This window comes from Trachurus japonicus, chromosome 5 (genome assembly GCF_045865225.1).
Source record: "Trachurus japonicus isolate A0001 chromosome 5, Traja_1.0".
In the NCBI taxonomy this organism is placed as follows: Eukaryota; Metazoa; Chordata; class Actinopteri; order Carangiformes; family Carangidae; genus Trachurus; species Trachurus japonicus.
Genome location: NC_140911.1, coordinates 16,356,477 through 16,371,525, shown reverse-complemented (window position 1 = coordinate 16,371,525; position 15,049 = coordinate 16,356,477). Strand labels below are relative to the sequence as shown.

Below are 15,049 nucleotides of genomic sequence, written 5' to 3'. Positions count from 1 at the left end.
GATGTGTGCATTGCTCTGTGGACTGAGGTTTGATACCTTCACAATATTGACATACAACTTGAAATCGACTTACAGTATGGGACCTTTAAAACAACTAGCATGCTCAATATCATACAATGTCATACTCTTCAAGTAAATAGTTACTTTTTAAAAAAATGTTTTTTGTTGACACTGCATGAGGACAAAAGAAATGTCATTATTCTGTAAGTGCTCACTAAGAAATCTGAATATTTCCAGATGCTACTACTACTGAAGAAAACTGAGCCCACTAGCATTCTGAGATAAATCTACAGTCAGTTCATGACATTTTAACCATTTCATATCAGGGATCAGGTAAAATGAGTATGGACTGACTTGAGCAGGTCAAACATATACATTGTGCATAGCAAAATAAATCTCTAAATGCTGTTTGTTCTCTTCACTCTTAAGTTTAGTTAAAGGGAAACTGGCTTGTTAGCGCTGGCCTTCACTTTAGTCTCTCTGGCCAACACTGTACTCACCAATAACCTGACACACCAGATGGTTTGTTACACAGACCCATCTGGGAAGACTTCACCGGTAACTGTTTGGAAAAGATTACACACAAAAAAAGGCACAAATTCAAAGGCCAAAACATTCTCCTCTCTGTAGCTGCCAATAGTTCGTGGCTCATAAGATGTCCATTGGTCAAACAAATTAGTTTGAAAGCTGGTTCATCTGGCAACATGGCGAGAAACACCACCAAGTGCAGCATTGCATTCTGGGAGCCCACATTAGTGCAGAAATTAGTCTGTTAATCAGTTCATTCAAACAGTCAAATAAAATGACATGTAACATTACAGTGATATAACAATTACATCACAGTAAATTACATATCTCTGTGTTGGTCAGCCAATATAAGCAATTTGAAGATGAAGCTTTGGGATCTGTGAACTTTTTAGAGACTATTTTCTATTTATTCATGCTCTAATTATATGATTGAATATTCAAATAGATATCTACTCCTAACCAAACTGTAACAGCATTAATATTCATAATGCCATAACACACTAGAACCATGACTGATTCCTTAACTAGAAAACAACCTCAAGAGGATCAAGTGGTGCTTTAAAGGTCGTCTGCAGATCCACCTGTTTGTACTGAGCACAGCAATCTCATCTACAGTACTAATACTTAAGATCATAACATAACTTCAGATAATAACTTCTGAACTAAACATGCTCCATTTGAGTCACCAGCAGAGTCTGGCTGAATGATAAGAATCAGGAGTTAAAAGTGCAGAAGCTCCAAAGACTCTAATGTTTTCTTTTAGTGTTTCTTTGCTGTTCAAACTAAGTTTCCGCTTCTTGGATTTCATCTGTTTTCGTAATCTGCATCACTAAAGACACAAAGTAGTTTTGCACAGCCACTAATGGGCTGCAACTGCAATCTAAGTATGAGGTAAAATATGAACACTGCACATATTCATAATGAATTATAGAGGCCATAAGGAGATATGAAGAAGTTTCCCAATAACCATGTTGTGATAAGACACCTGGACTGAAGGATCTGTCCAAACAGCTCTTGGACAAGAAGAGGCCATGACAAATTGCAGGGACATTTTTGCATTTTGTTTTAAGTGTTAGGAGGAAGGGTTCAGAAAAAAGTGGATAAACTATTCAACAATTGAAGCTATTAAGTGTTCAACTGGCTTTTCGTGCAGGGAAGTGTTATAGGAAATATCTTAATAGGTAAAAGATTTAGCTGAGTTCTGAAGAATGAACTACAGAGGAATCTTTCAGAAAAACAAATGGATAAATCCTGTGCAGTGCATCATGGGTAGAGTAAGTCTTGAACTTGTTACCATCGATAGATTGCTGCCTTGTCATATCTTACTTCTGAAAAGCCCTAGAAAGTGGGATTGACTTTCAAGCTGGATTTTGAAAGGGAAGGGGTTTGTGCTGTAATTGCTATAAAATGAGGGGTTCACTGACCTTCTGCCACATCTTGGCCATGTTCTTTTATTTACTCATCTAGCAAAAGGCAATGACTCCGTTAAACAGATGGAAAAAATATGTCTCTCCAGCTCCTGCAGGAATTTGATTTCTCCCAACAGCTGTCTTGCTTTATACAAGCATGAAGTAAGGGAATCGCCCATCTCAAATCAATCACGCCGGTTGACGTTTCCTGCAAACTGTGCTTGCAGAGCCGGACTGGAGGGGCAGTGGACGGAGAGGGGAGCATCATCATGGAAGAGGAACTGATGGGCTGATGTACTCTTGTTTATGTCCTCTAATGCTTTCTCCCATTAGCTGCATGACTGAGAGCTGTGATCTGAGCCACAGGAAATCACATGACGCATGCAGGAGAAAACTCCGCTCTGAGCCTGAAAATGACTCTGAGTGCATGTGTAACACTAATGGATCAGTGTGCTACTATTACACTTACATGTTTTTAATATTAACTGCAAAGGCAGCCATACCAAAGAAATATATATATATTCATAGCAGGGGAAAACACAATACACATACAAACAAAACAGACAAAAAAAACAACATTTGTAAGTATTTTAAACATGTTTTTCAAAATCCACTGACATATAAAACTTTGAAAGTGACTGAGATTGCTCAGGTAATGAGTGAAAATTAATTGCTTACTCATAATTAATAATTCACCCAGTCTTAAAGTGTCTGGGGTTGTTTCTTTTTGTTTTGTTCTCTTTCTTTTCTTTGTTGTTTTTAGCCTCTGTGAGGCACTTTGTGTTGCCATATACAGTAAATAAATAAAATTTGAAATTTGAATTTAAACTGTTATACCCTAAAACCCGAAGATTTTGCAAAGTTTTGCAAAACATCCAATGCCTATAGTACACATCTATAGCCCACAGGGTGCACAAGAAAGAATGTGTACCATTGTGATATCTTTTAAATTTTGAGATGCTCGTCTCATCGGGAAAGTTCATTGGAATTGATTTTCACTCATGATAATTTGTTTAGAAAGTGAGAAAATGTATTTCCTGTATAATTAGCAGGAACAGAGTTAGTCTATCCGTATAGTGCACCACAGTTGTGAGTGGACGGGGCTTTGCTGGGGTGCTAACTGCTTTATTGTGACAATAGTGATAATAGAAACAAGAGTCTGAAATCTTCCTTTGTGCTATACGGGACCATTAAAGTGTCAGTTCACCCTTATTATAAACACAAGTGCAAAATGCTAATGTATCACAACTCTCAGTTCACACAAATGTGAGTGACAATCTAGATTTGATGAACAGACCCACTGAAAGTAATCCAATAATAAAACTAGGACAATGTTGTAAACTGTGAAATTAAACAAAAACAATTTTTTACAATACTGAAAATATTAACTGTACTATCACAGGAATATATCCTCACAACTGACTGATAATATCTGACAGAGACAATCAAATAGGAAACTTCCAATGCTACCCTGAGGAAATTAATTTCTCTAGCCTGAAAGTTCACTTTGGTTCTGCTGAATTATAAATGGTGACTCTGATGTCTGAGTCCACATAGAAAACAGTATTTATTTAAACTCAGTGAGTGCCCACTCAGTCACACAAGTTGTTGTAGAGTGCGAAACAGGTAGGACTTTATTCCCCGTCACTTCAAACTGCTAATGGTGCAGTTCACCTCATGTCCCGCTCAGACTGCTGGGACTTCGGCCTCATAATGAATGGGAGTCACACTGACCTATTTTTTAAAGTTGGGAGTCTGTGAACGCACCATGTGTTACTGCAGCTGCAGGTGATTGCCAGGATAATTGATTATCATGCAAAATTGAAAATTATTTAGGAAATGAATCATCAAATTATTTTCTTTATAGGGGTATTTACACCGTGACTGTTGCATTGCTTGTGTTACTAACAAAAGTGCAGGTCAATGATAGTGAGCCATGAAATCAGGGAAAATCTGTTTGGTTGGCAGCTGCACAAAACTTGATGCATACTTCAAGTTCAACACGGAAAACTTCTAAATCCTCACTTACCTCGCTTGGTTATTTTGAGATTTCTGCCTCTGACCTAATACAGAACTGACCTTTTACTGTATAAAAAACCTTCTTGTGTTTTGTGTCTTTCTACTTGTTGTTTGTAAAATACTAACTGGAGATGTCCGGCTTTGTGGGGGACTGCATAGATGGCCTAAACTGGTGGGTGGTTGTCCCCTGTCTCAGAAAAAAGGCAGGAGACTTACAGTATCTTCTGCTGTTGACCCATGCAGGCATCATACCAGCCAAATAGCCATAAAGCCCTGACTGGGATTCAATCCCAGCCTCCAAATCCAAAGTCAATGACATTAGACAGGAGATGGCAGCATAGTAAATGATAAATGATAAATGGATTTGCACTTATAGCGCTTGTCTATAATCTCTAGGACCACTCAAAGCGCTTTACACTGGTTGTCACATTCACCCTTTCACACATACATGCTTCGTACTTACGGTCCTTGAAAGCTAATCACATTCGCACAGTGTGGGTTCAGTGTCTTGCCTGAGGACTGGAGGAGCCGGGAATCAAACCACCAACCTTCTGGTTAGTGAAAGACCCGTTCTACTTCCTGAGCCACAGCCTTAAAATACAGAGTCATGTTGCATGGGACCAAACCCAGGCCAAACCTATAAGGAAACCAGCCATCGGTCTGAGCAATAATAAACCCTTCTTCTGTTGACCCAGGCCACATACAAGCTAAATAGCCACATAGCCCTGACTGGGATTCAAACCCGCAACATTTTTGACTACCTCTCATTGGTAATGGCTGTCCCATATAGAAATTATTTTTGTTCCACAATCTTTTATTTTCTTCTTTTTTGGGGGCGTGGGGGAGTTCTGGTTACCCTATCTATAAATAACTTTTTATATATCAGGGGTCACAAGAAGGTGGGTGACAGTCTGGACATAGATTTGTGGATGTGTTACCAATCATTTTAATTTAGTTTACATATCTGTTTGTGTTTATAGGGACAATGCAATTTACAACAAAACTATGTGAAGTATGAAACTAATGTGTTGCACAAAGAGTTTGCAGCTATTACTAATTCTTGAATTTGGTGGGCTATACATGTTTAATGTAATTACAACAACCAAGAGCAAAAACAGCACAAAGCATACAACACAATGAATGATTTAGAAGCTACATTTTGTTTCGACAGGACATTTCTATTCTAGCGGTCACAGCTTCTCTGGCTTTTACTGGTCACGATGCCACTCATGATGATGACTCCAGTGAGTGAGGAGAGACAACGTGAGAGACGTTAAGTGGAGAAAGTGGATATACGAGGGAAAGAAAGAGGAGTTAAAGCTGTTCAGTTGTAGGGATGTGCTCGGGTTGTTTATTTGTAAAATGAGACTACTGCAATGTCAAAGGGGGGAAAAAAAGAAGAAGAAAGTCAGTGTCTGTGGTACTGACACGCTTACCGAGACGTTGTCTGAGTGTTTCCCTGTAAGTGGACTCGGCCATGTTGGAAAGTCTGGCAAAAAAACTGTTTCTTCTCAGTTGTTAAGCATCTAAACCTTTTTTTTTTTTTTTTTACCTTTCATATCAGAAGCACATTGGACAATGATAACATACCTACCCTCAACATCAACATCATCCAGTTAGAATTATCTGTGCAAACAGAACCTACAACAAGTCTGATAGAAAAGGCATGTTGTCAGGGAGCGTCCAGTGAAAACAAAGCGAAGAATGGCAGAGCTAATGTGGAGCTGGGCCTGCACAGAGTTGGGTTTCAGTCTAATTGGGATCATACGCCGCATGTGCAGTTTTGGCACATACGTTAGATTAATCAGGGGCTCTTTAATCGTGGAGAAATTCTCCTGTGCGTGGCTGGGCGGACACTGCCCCCCCCCTCCCACCCCCCCATCCTCTACCTCCTCTCCCCTCCCCACCCCTCCCTCCAACACCAGAACCCCAGACCCCCAGCCTGTGCTCTGTCTAAGCACAGACCTTTTGACTCCATAAACACCCGCTCTCAAAAATTGGGGTCAGCCTCTCATTGCTCGCACCAGAGCACTATCATGCCACCACAAAGGGTCCCCTTAATGATTAAATTGCATCAAGTATGGATGTTCCGACTCTGCGGATTCCTGGCTGCTGACTCTTCCTCCTGATTGTAATTTATGTCGGAAGTCATTGCTGTCCAACACTCAGCCAGGTTCAAAGCCCCGGAGAGAGAGCGTGCACGTGGACGAGACCCTGCATCATCCGGCCGACTATACAGCTGTGAAACAAAGGCAACCTCACACGTTCACCTCAAACCCTGTACAAACTGACAATAGTAATAAATGCATTTCTAAGATGTGCTGGTGTTTTTCTTCCATATTGTTGCGACTCTGTTGCCAACCTCAGCTCTGATGTTTAGGTTAACCTGTCATTAATCTGCATATGATTAAGCTTTGACATCAATTTGACGTCCTGAGCAGGGGACTGATTAGCCATTTATTTGGATGATGATGATGATGATGGTGGTGGTGGAGTGTGTGTGTGTGTGTGTGTGGGTGTATGTGGGTGGCTGGGTGGGTAAGTGGGATGGGGTGGGGGACTTCTTGCAGATGTCCATGTGGATCTGTGGGTGAAACTGAAAACTGTTATACAAGACCACCAAGTAAAAGAAAGGTGCAGTTTGGAGAGAGAAAAAGAAAATTACCAGGAATTTTAAGAATCTGGATTCTATAATTTGTAAAAGGGCCACAAGTAAAATGAATATTGAGAGTTAATAAATCCTCAGAGGCATCGTTGAACTTCAGCTGGATGGAACCAGTTTACAATATGAGCTATAGTTCCATGGATATATCGCCCAGGCAATGACTGCATTTTTATCTATTTTAATTTAATGTAATTATTACGGTGTTTTAAGTCATAATTAAGATTTCTTATTTTGCATCTATTGCAATAATTAAACCTTCACCTCGCTGATGAAAGCATGTTTATCCTTTTACATTAATCTCAGGAAAAGTATAGAGAATTCTTATCTGTATAAACAATTTGAGAAAGAAAACTAATTATAATGTGTGTCGGTGCAGATTAAAACTTGAGCAGAGCAAATTAAGCGTTTTGAGCCTAAATTGAAGAGAGACAGACCTTTAATTTTAAAATGTGAGCATAGGATGTGCAGAAGAACAGTTTGCTTTGAAGTAAATGATCTCTTCACTCTTGCTTTGTTCTTTTGTTTACAGCTCTTTAGGCAGACGTCAGCGGCTGATGTTCGCCACATTACAGCTTGGCTGCTTATTGATCCCACACACTTCAGGAACCAAGGACAACACCTTCACCTCAAGGTCATCGGGCCTAAAGTGAAGCTGTGTGGAAAGGAACTGGACTGCATAGAAAAAGAAACATGCTGAACAGAAAGACAGATAATTAAAGACTGAAAGGTTTTTTGCTTCTCGCGTTTGAGCTGCAGCAGACACAGACACACAAAATATACATTAACATGATTGAATTGAATTTTTTTTATCAGATGCAGATCATAATTTCCAGACTAAGGTCTTGGCTTTAAATGTCAGATGTCTTTTGTAGAGTTTAAATAAATTGTAATACCATTTAAAACACTTTCACAAACCAGTGTTTTAAAACATTTCATATTTTGTCATAATAATCATTTCTGTGTTTTTTGTTTTGCTCTGGTGAAATGTTTACAGCTTGAAACATTTCAAATGTGCAGAGGGGCAGTGCCATTTTCTTTGGTTTAATCATCCATGTTGTATTTTGACAATTTTAATTTTGTTTGTTTTTTGTTTTTGTTTGTCCATTTCTTTTTTTTATCCTGCAGCTTCAACACTGAAACGATGGAGTCTCTTTCCTATCTTTGTCTTTTTATGTAATTTATCTATAAGCCTAACGCACGTGTGCGTGTCTGCGTCCAATAGTCTATACTTAGGCTATAATTATCATTTTGCTATTGTGTTATGTGATTTGCCTTTAAGGTAAAAAAATAAAATAAAATAAAATAAATCCCACGGCTGCGTCTCTTTTGTTCATTTGCATTGTGTGTTTCATGGTTTAATGAAAACCTGAGAATGAAACTGAAATTGCCCTATGCGACTGATACACTTATTTTTTTTTAATAATTTGGTTCGGTTTCAGAAAAGCTAAGAGGACAGGTAATAGATAAAATACAACATCATGAATAAAAGAAAATGCCTTTGATATGTTGAGTAATTGAATAATTACAGTTTTTTAACAGCACTCTGTTAAACTGCAAACAGACTGAGAAAAAGCCGCTTTGCATCATATTTACATGAAGTACAGGGTTAGTTTATAATAGAACTCTTTTTGGGTCCCACGTTATTTTTCCTTAATAATAACAACGCTGTGAGACTTATAACAATCCCACTGCTGCACCACTGCTGACCTTATTTTAATAGTTCACTATCATACGCCTACACTGCACCGTCCAATCCAAAACCAAGGGCTGTGTGGGACATGCGTAGGAAATGCTATAAAATATCATCTGAAAAAATAACAATACAAGCAGAAATGTTCCCATAAAAAATATACAATGGATCGTGGAAAAAAAATCATCTTTGCTTATGACTGACGCATGAGGCCACGTGTCGTCACGTCTCCAGTGAACCGGCCCAATAATAAGAAATAAACAGTGAGAGCTCACAGAGTCTAATAGTGTTTCAGCCTCTATTGAAGCTCATTTGTCTGTTGGGCCGAAGTCCACAGGCTCCTACAGAAACATCGGGAGATGAGACGGTATGTCAGGTTATTATGGGATGACACGACGCGTTCAATTCAATGTTGGAGCTTGTGAGTTTGTGTTTAATTGACACGCTTTTGTATATTTGCTCGAAACGATTAAAAATAAATTCCCGATGATGGCTGTATTTAAAGATCCACTTCATTTACTTTCAATTATCATTTTCATTTTTCACTTCAATGATCAGCTGCTAAAAAAATAAATAAAAACAACAAGACGGTTACTGATACAATAACAATGTTTCGCACAGATGACGCAGGCTGGTCTATATGACGAGGGTATATCAATGGATAATTATAACTAAGATGATAAATAATAGACATTACCAATAATTGGAAGCTCTCTGTTCCAATTTTCGTATTCTCCCTCACGCCTCAGTTATAAAAACATATTTCTCCTCTCTAAACTCTAAAATTAAGCTCACAAACTGCGTCGAAACACAATGTGATGATTCTGTTAAGTGGGGCCGCAGCTTCCGGCAAATGAGGTGGTGAAAAAAAAGAAAAAAATAATTCCCTTAACAAATTATGAATAAAATAAAATGAAATCAAAAAGATACAAACTTCGGCTCGCTGCTGCAGCACAAAATGAAAACCACGGGAAAAAACTGTCCCAGCCCTGATCAGACAACATAACGTGTGATGGATTATAATGACACAACATGCACAAATCTTTTTGGGTTTGATTAAAGTAAAGTTGTGGATACTTCAGGCTGTGCTACACAATACTACATTCATCAGTCATATCATCTTCGAACTTGGTTTCTGGTCTCTTTCTAAAAACTAAAGTAAATCATCCCCTTTTAACCGCATGTCCTGTAAATATTCAGCATTTGTTTTCTGGAGCAGAAAATTTAAATGAAAAGGGAGAAAAACTGAAATAGAAGAAAGAAAAACCGAGGGAATGGAAAATAAAAGATGTAGAGTTTCTTTGCTCTGTTTTTCATTAGCTCCTTTCTTCTTTTGTTTTACACTCAGTGCACTGGGCAGGAGAAGCAGTGCATGTGTGAATCTTAACAGGAAACGCGTGGCTCCTGTTAAATCATATAGGAAACCACTGTCGTCTGATTTTACTCATACACTAGAAAGGACATATGAACTCAGATGTGTGTCTTGTGCGCTGTACGACTTCATAACCCAGCAAAATATGTCAGGAGTCAGCATGACATTTGCTTACGGTGAAGGTATGTAACCATATTAGGCCCTGGGCCATGTCAACACGTCTGTGTGCGCGGCTGGTAAGCCTGCAAGATGTCAGCATCATATCAACCTGCAGTGAGCACGCTGGATTAAAAGCTTAGTGTAAATCTATGTTCTTTACAATAAACAGAGAACAGTGTTAGTGAAAATATATTTAATAATTAAACATAGCACAGTTACACAAAAGGAATGCAAAACAGATGAGTGAGAGTGGATCCTTAGAATATAAAGGGTGGACCTACTGCAAAGGTTTGAGTTCCCTCCTCAACAGCAGCAAGTTCATCATGAGGGGAATGCATGGTAAGGCTAGGACAAAAACACAATGGCTGTTGTTGGAAGATGTTGCCGTGTACAGTTTTGGCAGCGTCTTGTGAAAAGTCTTTGGTTTGCATGAGGGGCATCGGCAAACATCTTCCACAGTACACCATCATGGAGTCTGGTCTCATCCAGAAGATGCACAGTGAGTGTGGTGAGAGGTTCTGCACGGAGGAGTCAGAGTCTCTGCGGGTCATTCCTCCTGAGTGTTTTCTGAGTGAGAGCTAGAGCCTTCGGACTGACGGTCGGCATCAGTCCCAGACCTCTCCTGTTCGGACAGCTGCTCGCTGCTGGGGATGGAGTTCTTCTTTGGACGGCCTTTTGGTTTAGTCGGAGACTCCAGGCCTCCTCCCTGCAACACCTACAACGTGAGCAGGAAAATCAGGCTCAGTCACAAACTGTAGTGAATGACATCATACCACCTCGAATCAGTTGCCATCATAATGCAACACACCAGCAGAGAAGAAATTTATATAATCACATGTAATTCATTATATTTTATTATTATCATTATCATTATAGATAGATATACTTTATTGATCCCAAGATGGGAAATTACAGTGCAGCAGCAGCACCATTACACACAGTGACGATAACAACATATAGGGTAAGAATATAAAGAACAAACTATAGCCTACATAATAAAAATAGCAAATATATAGTAGTAGCAGAAGTAGCAATTTCTGATGTGATTTAGTATCATATAGACTATTATTCACTGTATTTTTTGTAAATTATCAAAAAATCTGAATTTATAGATTTAATTTGCATTAACTGTACACAAAATTTCATAACATAACACAACATAACCTGACACAGGAAACAAAAGTGTTGATCTAATTTGGTGACTATTAAGTTGGTGATGATACATCCCACTATAACCTCTGTTTAAATAATACACCATAGTAACACATTTGGTTTATATCCATAATAGATCATTGATAGTGTGTCATCATTATCATTTGGTTGGTGAAAGATTTACTTACAATTTTCTTCCACTTCATCCGTCTGTTCTGGTACCATGTTTTCACCTGCAGCTGACTCAGACCCAGAGACTCAGCCAGGTCTATTCTGTAGAAGGACAAAGAAATACTATTAAAGCTCATAATGCAAATTCAACATCTGGTCAATTCAATGTTTAACCAACAAAATCTCAGTGGTTCAGTTTGGGCAGATAATAGATCAAGTTGTCTCTAATAATGAAGTCTATATTTACAGAGTCCAGCTGCGACTTGCAACAGTTATGTGTTACGTTATCAACAACTCTAATGTTCATTAAGTCATTTTCCTTCTTTCTCTCTGTGTGTGTCTTTGTATGTAAAATAGTGGGTTAATCTCTTATTAAAAACGTATAAATGGTTGTTTTTCATAGCGTTTCCCAATATTTTTAGACTCCAGATGTTTAGATAAAATAAAACGATGCATTTCCTTGCCATTATTTCAGGCTATTATACTGCAACGAGTCATTTGGAAGTAACACAATTATATAAAGTATTGTTTATAAAGGTTATCATTGAAATCAATCTAAATAATTCCAAGAAAATGTCTCTTTGAGTTTCCTGTCTGTCCATAATATTATGAGCGTGCTGCTGCCAGAGCGGTCTGGGGCCCCTGCTGCTCTGCTGACCCTCCATCTCCATCTCCCTCTGAGCGAAAAGCAAAAGCACGCACCTGTCAGGCGTAGAAAGATACTTCTGCTTCTCGAAGCGTTTCTCCAGGCCCATGAGCTGCAGCTCGGTGAACACGGTGCGGCTCCGGCGACCCTTCTTGGTTTTGCTGCTCCCGTCGCCTACGTGCTCCAGCTTCCCGCGGAGGTGCAGATCCAGCGGCAGGTGGTGAGACGCCGCGCCGACCTGCAGGCCCGGGCCCGCGGACAGCAGCGCGGGGCCGAGCGGGGAGCCCAGCGAGCAGGCCAGCGGGGACATGGGGAACTTCAGGAGGCTCGTCTGGTCGTTTTTTAACACTGAGGGAAGCGGGAATACACAAGGAGAGGGATATTTGTTTTAGAAAACAGGCCCTGTGAACGTTTTTTTTTTAAAATCTGGTTTGCAGTGGCAGAATGCAGGCAGAAGATTAATTCAATAAAGCAGTGGCTAAATGATCTCATAGAAAAGGAAAAGTAATTCAATCCTTTATAGGGTTCAACTCCAAATGTTTGACCCGAGATGTGTCTGAGCCTAGAGATGATATCAAACCAAACTGACTCTTCAGGTCAGAGTTCACACAGGGACCCAGAACCTCTCGACTCCTACAGCTGGAAGATTATGATGCATTTATAATAAGCATGACCATGTAGCTAATTATATCAACAATGATGGACATCGATTTTATGGGCACGAAGGAGTCTTTTACCATGTTGTTCTTGTCTACATTCATCTTAATGCGATATTGAAAAACCAAATCACATTCAGATTCAAGGTCTTTAATTCAAATATAGCTAATCCAAAGGATAGGCTCGTGCCACATGGTTCGGATCATCATTAAACAAATGAAAGCCTGATGCACAAGATCAGGTATTTTTCACAAAACCTGGACCACATGTAAACACCTGGAGTTATAGCCTATAATATCAGATAATCAGACACACAGTTCATTCATAAAACAAAACAAAACAAAACATACAAACAACAAAACGTAATAGGTAACATTTTGTGGAAAAGAACCAACGTTGGCCACATAAACTATTCCTTTATCAAACATCTGCGATTGATGTAAGCGTTTTTCAGAGGAACAGAGAAGGAGCCTGAAGCCCGATACAAAATCTCCACTTTTACGCATGGATTAAATTAAACTTCGAAATACGAAAATCGCATGAGTCTTTTTTTTTCCCCAAGCTGTTGGGTGTTTTCTTTTATACAAATAAAATGAGATACTTCCGCTTCTTCACAGTTGGATTTATTATTTTCTAAATGATATGAGTGCTCTCTATTTAATTTGCGTAATTCTTCCAAATCTTTAACTGCACGTGGCAATAGTGAAATTATTACTCTCACATCCTCTCCCTAATTTTAAATCAAGGTAATAAGGTAATAACAACCTTACAACCCAGAAATAAATCGCAACGCTACTTTCATCCATCTGTAATTTCTTATTATTTGTTTTTTTTTTCGGCATGAATCGGGCCGTATACTGCCTGTCATTCATCTGTTCATCTTACCCAGCTGGCTGTGGAAGGGCCGGGCGGACAGCAGAGCTTGAACACCGAACTTAAGCAGCTCCCCGGTCGGAGCCGACGCTTTGTGCTCCGGGTGATCGGTGAGGATTTCCTCTATCATGAAACTCCTGTAACGATGCGTTCTGTGGTCGGGGTGAATCTCCGGAGGATAGTAATGCGCCCCCATGTCCAAGGGATGCTGCATAGTCTGGCCGTGCGGTCACTTCAACAGGCACCGAGCGCTCACACCTGACGATCACTCCCTCAGTGGCCCAGGCCAGCTGTCATATTCCCTCTGCGCTGCCTTGTACAGTCCCGAGATCAATACTGTGATCAGAGTTATCCTCCGCTTCTTCTGGCGCAAACCAAAAAAAAAGAAAAAAAGAAAAGGTGACCCTGTGCGTCCTCTGTGGAGTTTTTACGCGTTAATTCACACCAGGTTTGGCTCTTTGTGGAGAGGAAATCTGGAGCCGAGAACAAAACTTTGACCAAAAACTCCAACTGAGTCCAACTGTGTTCATGCCCGCTTTGTGTGTAGGCTATGTGTATGTATGTGCGTGTGTGTGTGTACGTGTGTATGTATGAGAGAAAGACCGCGGAGGTCGGAGCTATTTGTCAGCTGCGCGGCGCGTCACCTTGGTTGTGAATTGAGGAATAAGCTTTGGGTTTTATGAGTCTCGTCATGGCTCCACCTCTTCTCAGGGTTTGTCTGCTCCCTTCTTCCACTGAGCTGAAGTTACATGCAAAGCCGCTCGTGTCCTGCATGGATTTATATGCAAAAGGGGAAGAAAAGAAGGACCTGAAAGGACGCGCTTTTACAAACTTTGAGAGTGATTTTTGCCACGTTTAGGGCTTTTTAAACCAGTGCTTATGACGATCAGGATGGTGATGGTGGTGGTGGTGACCCAGTGGAGCAATTGGTGCAACTTAGAAAGCTCAGGTTAGAGGGTAAAGAAAAACATGATGGTTTTCTATGCAAAGTCAATGATACGTTTTAATTCTTGTGAGAGGATGTTTGTGATTTGGGTAATGTGTGTCTGTCTAGTTTCACACAGGACTTTGCAATTTGCACAATACATTTTTATGCTTCTGCCAAGAAAGTGAGCAAGATTTTTTTTTTTTTTTTAACCGTTGTGTCTGCTACTCACCAACATGATGTATTATGGTGTAATTGTGGCAGACTTATCAAACCCCAGCTTATGGCAGCCTATCACTGTTCCCCCTCCAGCCGGGCCCAGAGAAACCACTGAGGCAGCTCAGAGAGAAATATATCATTCTGGAGGTCAAAAAACCCGTTCCAGAGCACCTCTGGGATTTTTTCCTTTGTGGTTATTTAGCCCAGAATTTGTGAAACATCTCCCACAGTGTATTTTTAGCATGTGCCTCAGGGCTTCTTTGAGAAAAGCTCTGACTTCTAAAATCAGACGAAACCTCACAGCATCTCTGAATGTCAGAGCTGGGGCTCTATTTAGGTATTTGACATTTAGAGAGATATTTTGTTTGACCATAGCATACAGTGCAGGCTATAGGGGCAGGAGCTGATATATGTGCAATATAAAAATGTAAATTTAAACAAGATGCAGCAATAAATCAGGTTCACTCACTATCACCATTGCATAGCCTATATTGTGATACACTGTTGGACATGACTGCAACTAAATAACCTATAACCTATAATGATTTATGCATCTGAGAAATA

The 15,049-nt window shown here is 39.8% G+C and overlaps 1 protein-coding gene across 1 annotated transcript; it reads right to left on the bottom strand.

Moving 5' to 3' along the window:
- Positions 1-10,020: 10,020 nt before the first annotated feature.
- Positions 10,021-14,094, bottom strand: barx1 (BARX homeobox 1). Its single transcript, XM_085776550.1, has 4 exons — positions 13,354-14,094; positions 11,868-12,159; positions 11,183-11,267; positions 10,021-10,557 (listed from the first exon to the last, which is right to left on the bottom strand). Exons 1-4 carry the CDS (start codon positions 13,553-13,555, stop codon positions 10,390-10,392), a joined length of 747 nt encoding a protein of 248 aa, XP_085632676.1. The 5' UTR covers positions 13,556-14,094; the 3' UTR covers positions 10,021-10,389.
- Positions 14,095-15,049: the final 955 nt, after the last annotated feature.

Excerpts from the sequence above, each read along its gene's own strand:
- barx1 (XM_085776550.1), bottom strand. The coding sequence starts at position 13,555 with ATGCAGCATCCCTTGGACATGGGGGCGCATTACTATCCTCCGGAGATT. Across the intron at positions 12,160-13,353 it reads GCCCTTCCACAGCCAGCTGG|TGTTAAAAAACGACCAGACG; the intron begins GTAAGATGAACA and ends CGCTTCCCTCAG. Across the intron at positions 10,558-11,182 it reads GGATGAAGTGGAAGAAAATT|GTGTTGCAGGGAGGAGGCCT; the intron begins GTAAGTAAATCT and ends CTCACGTTGTAG.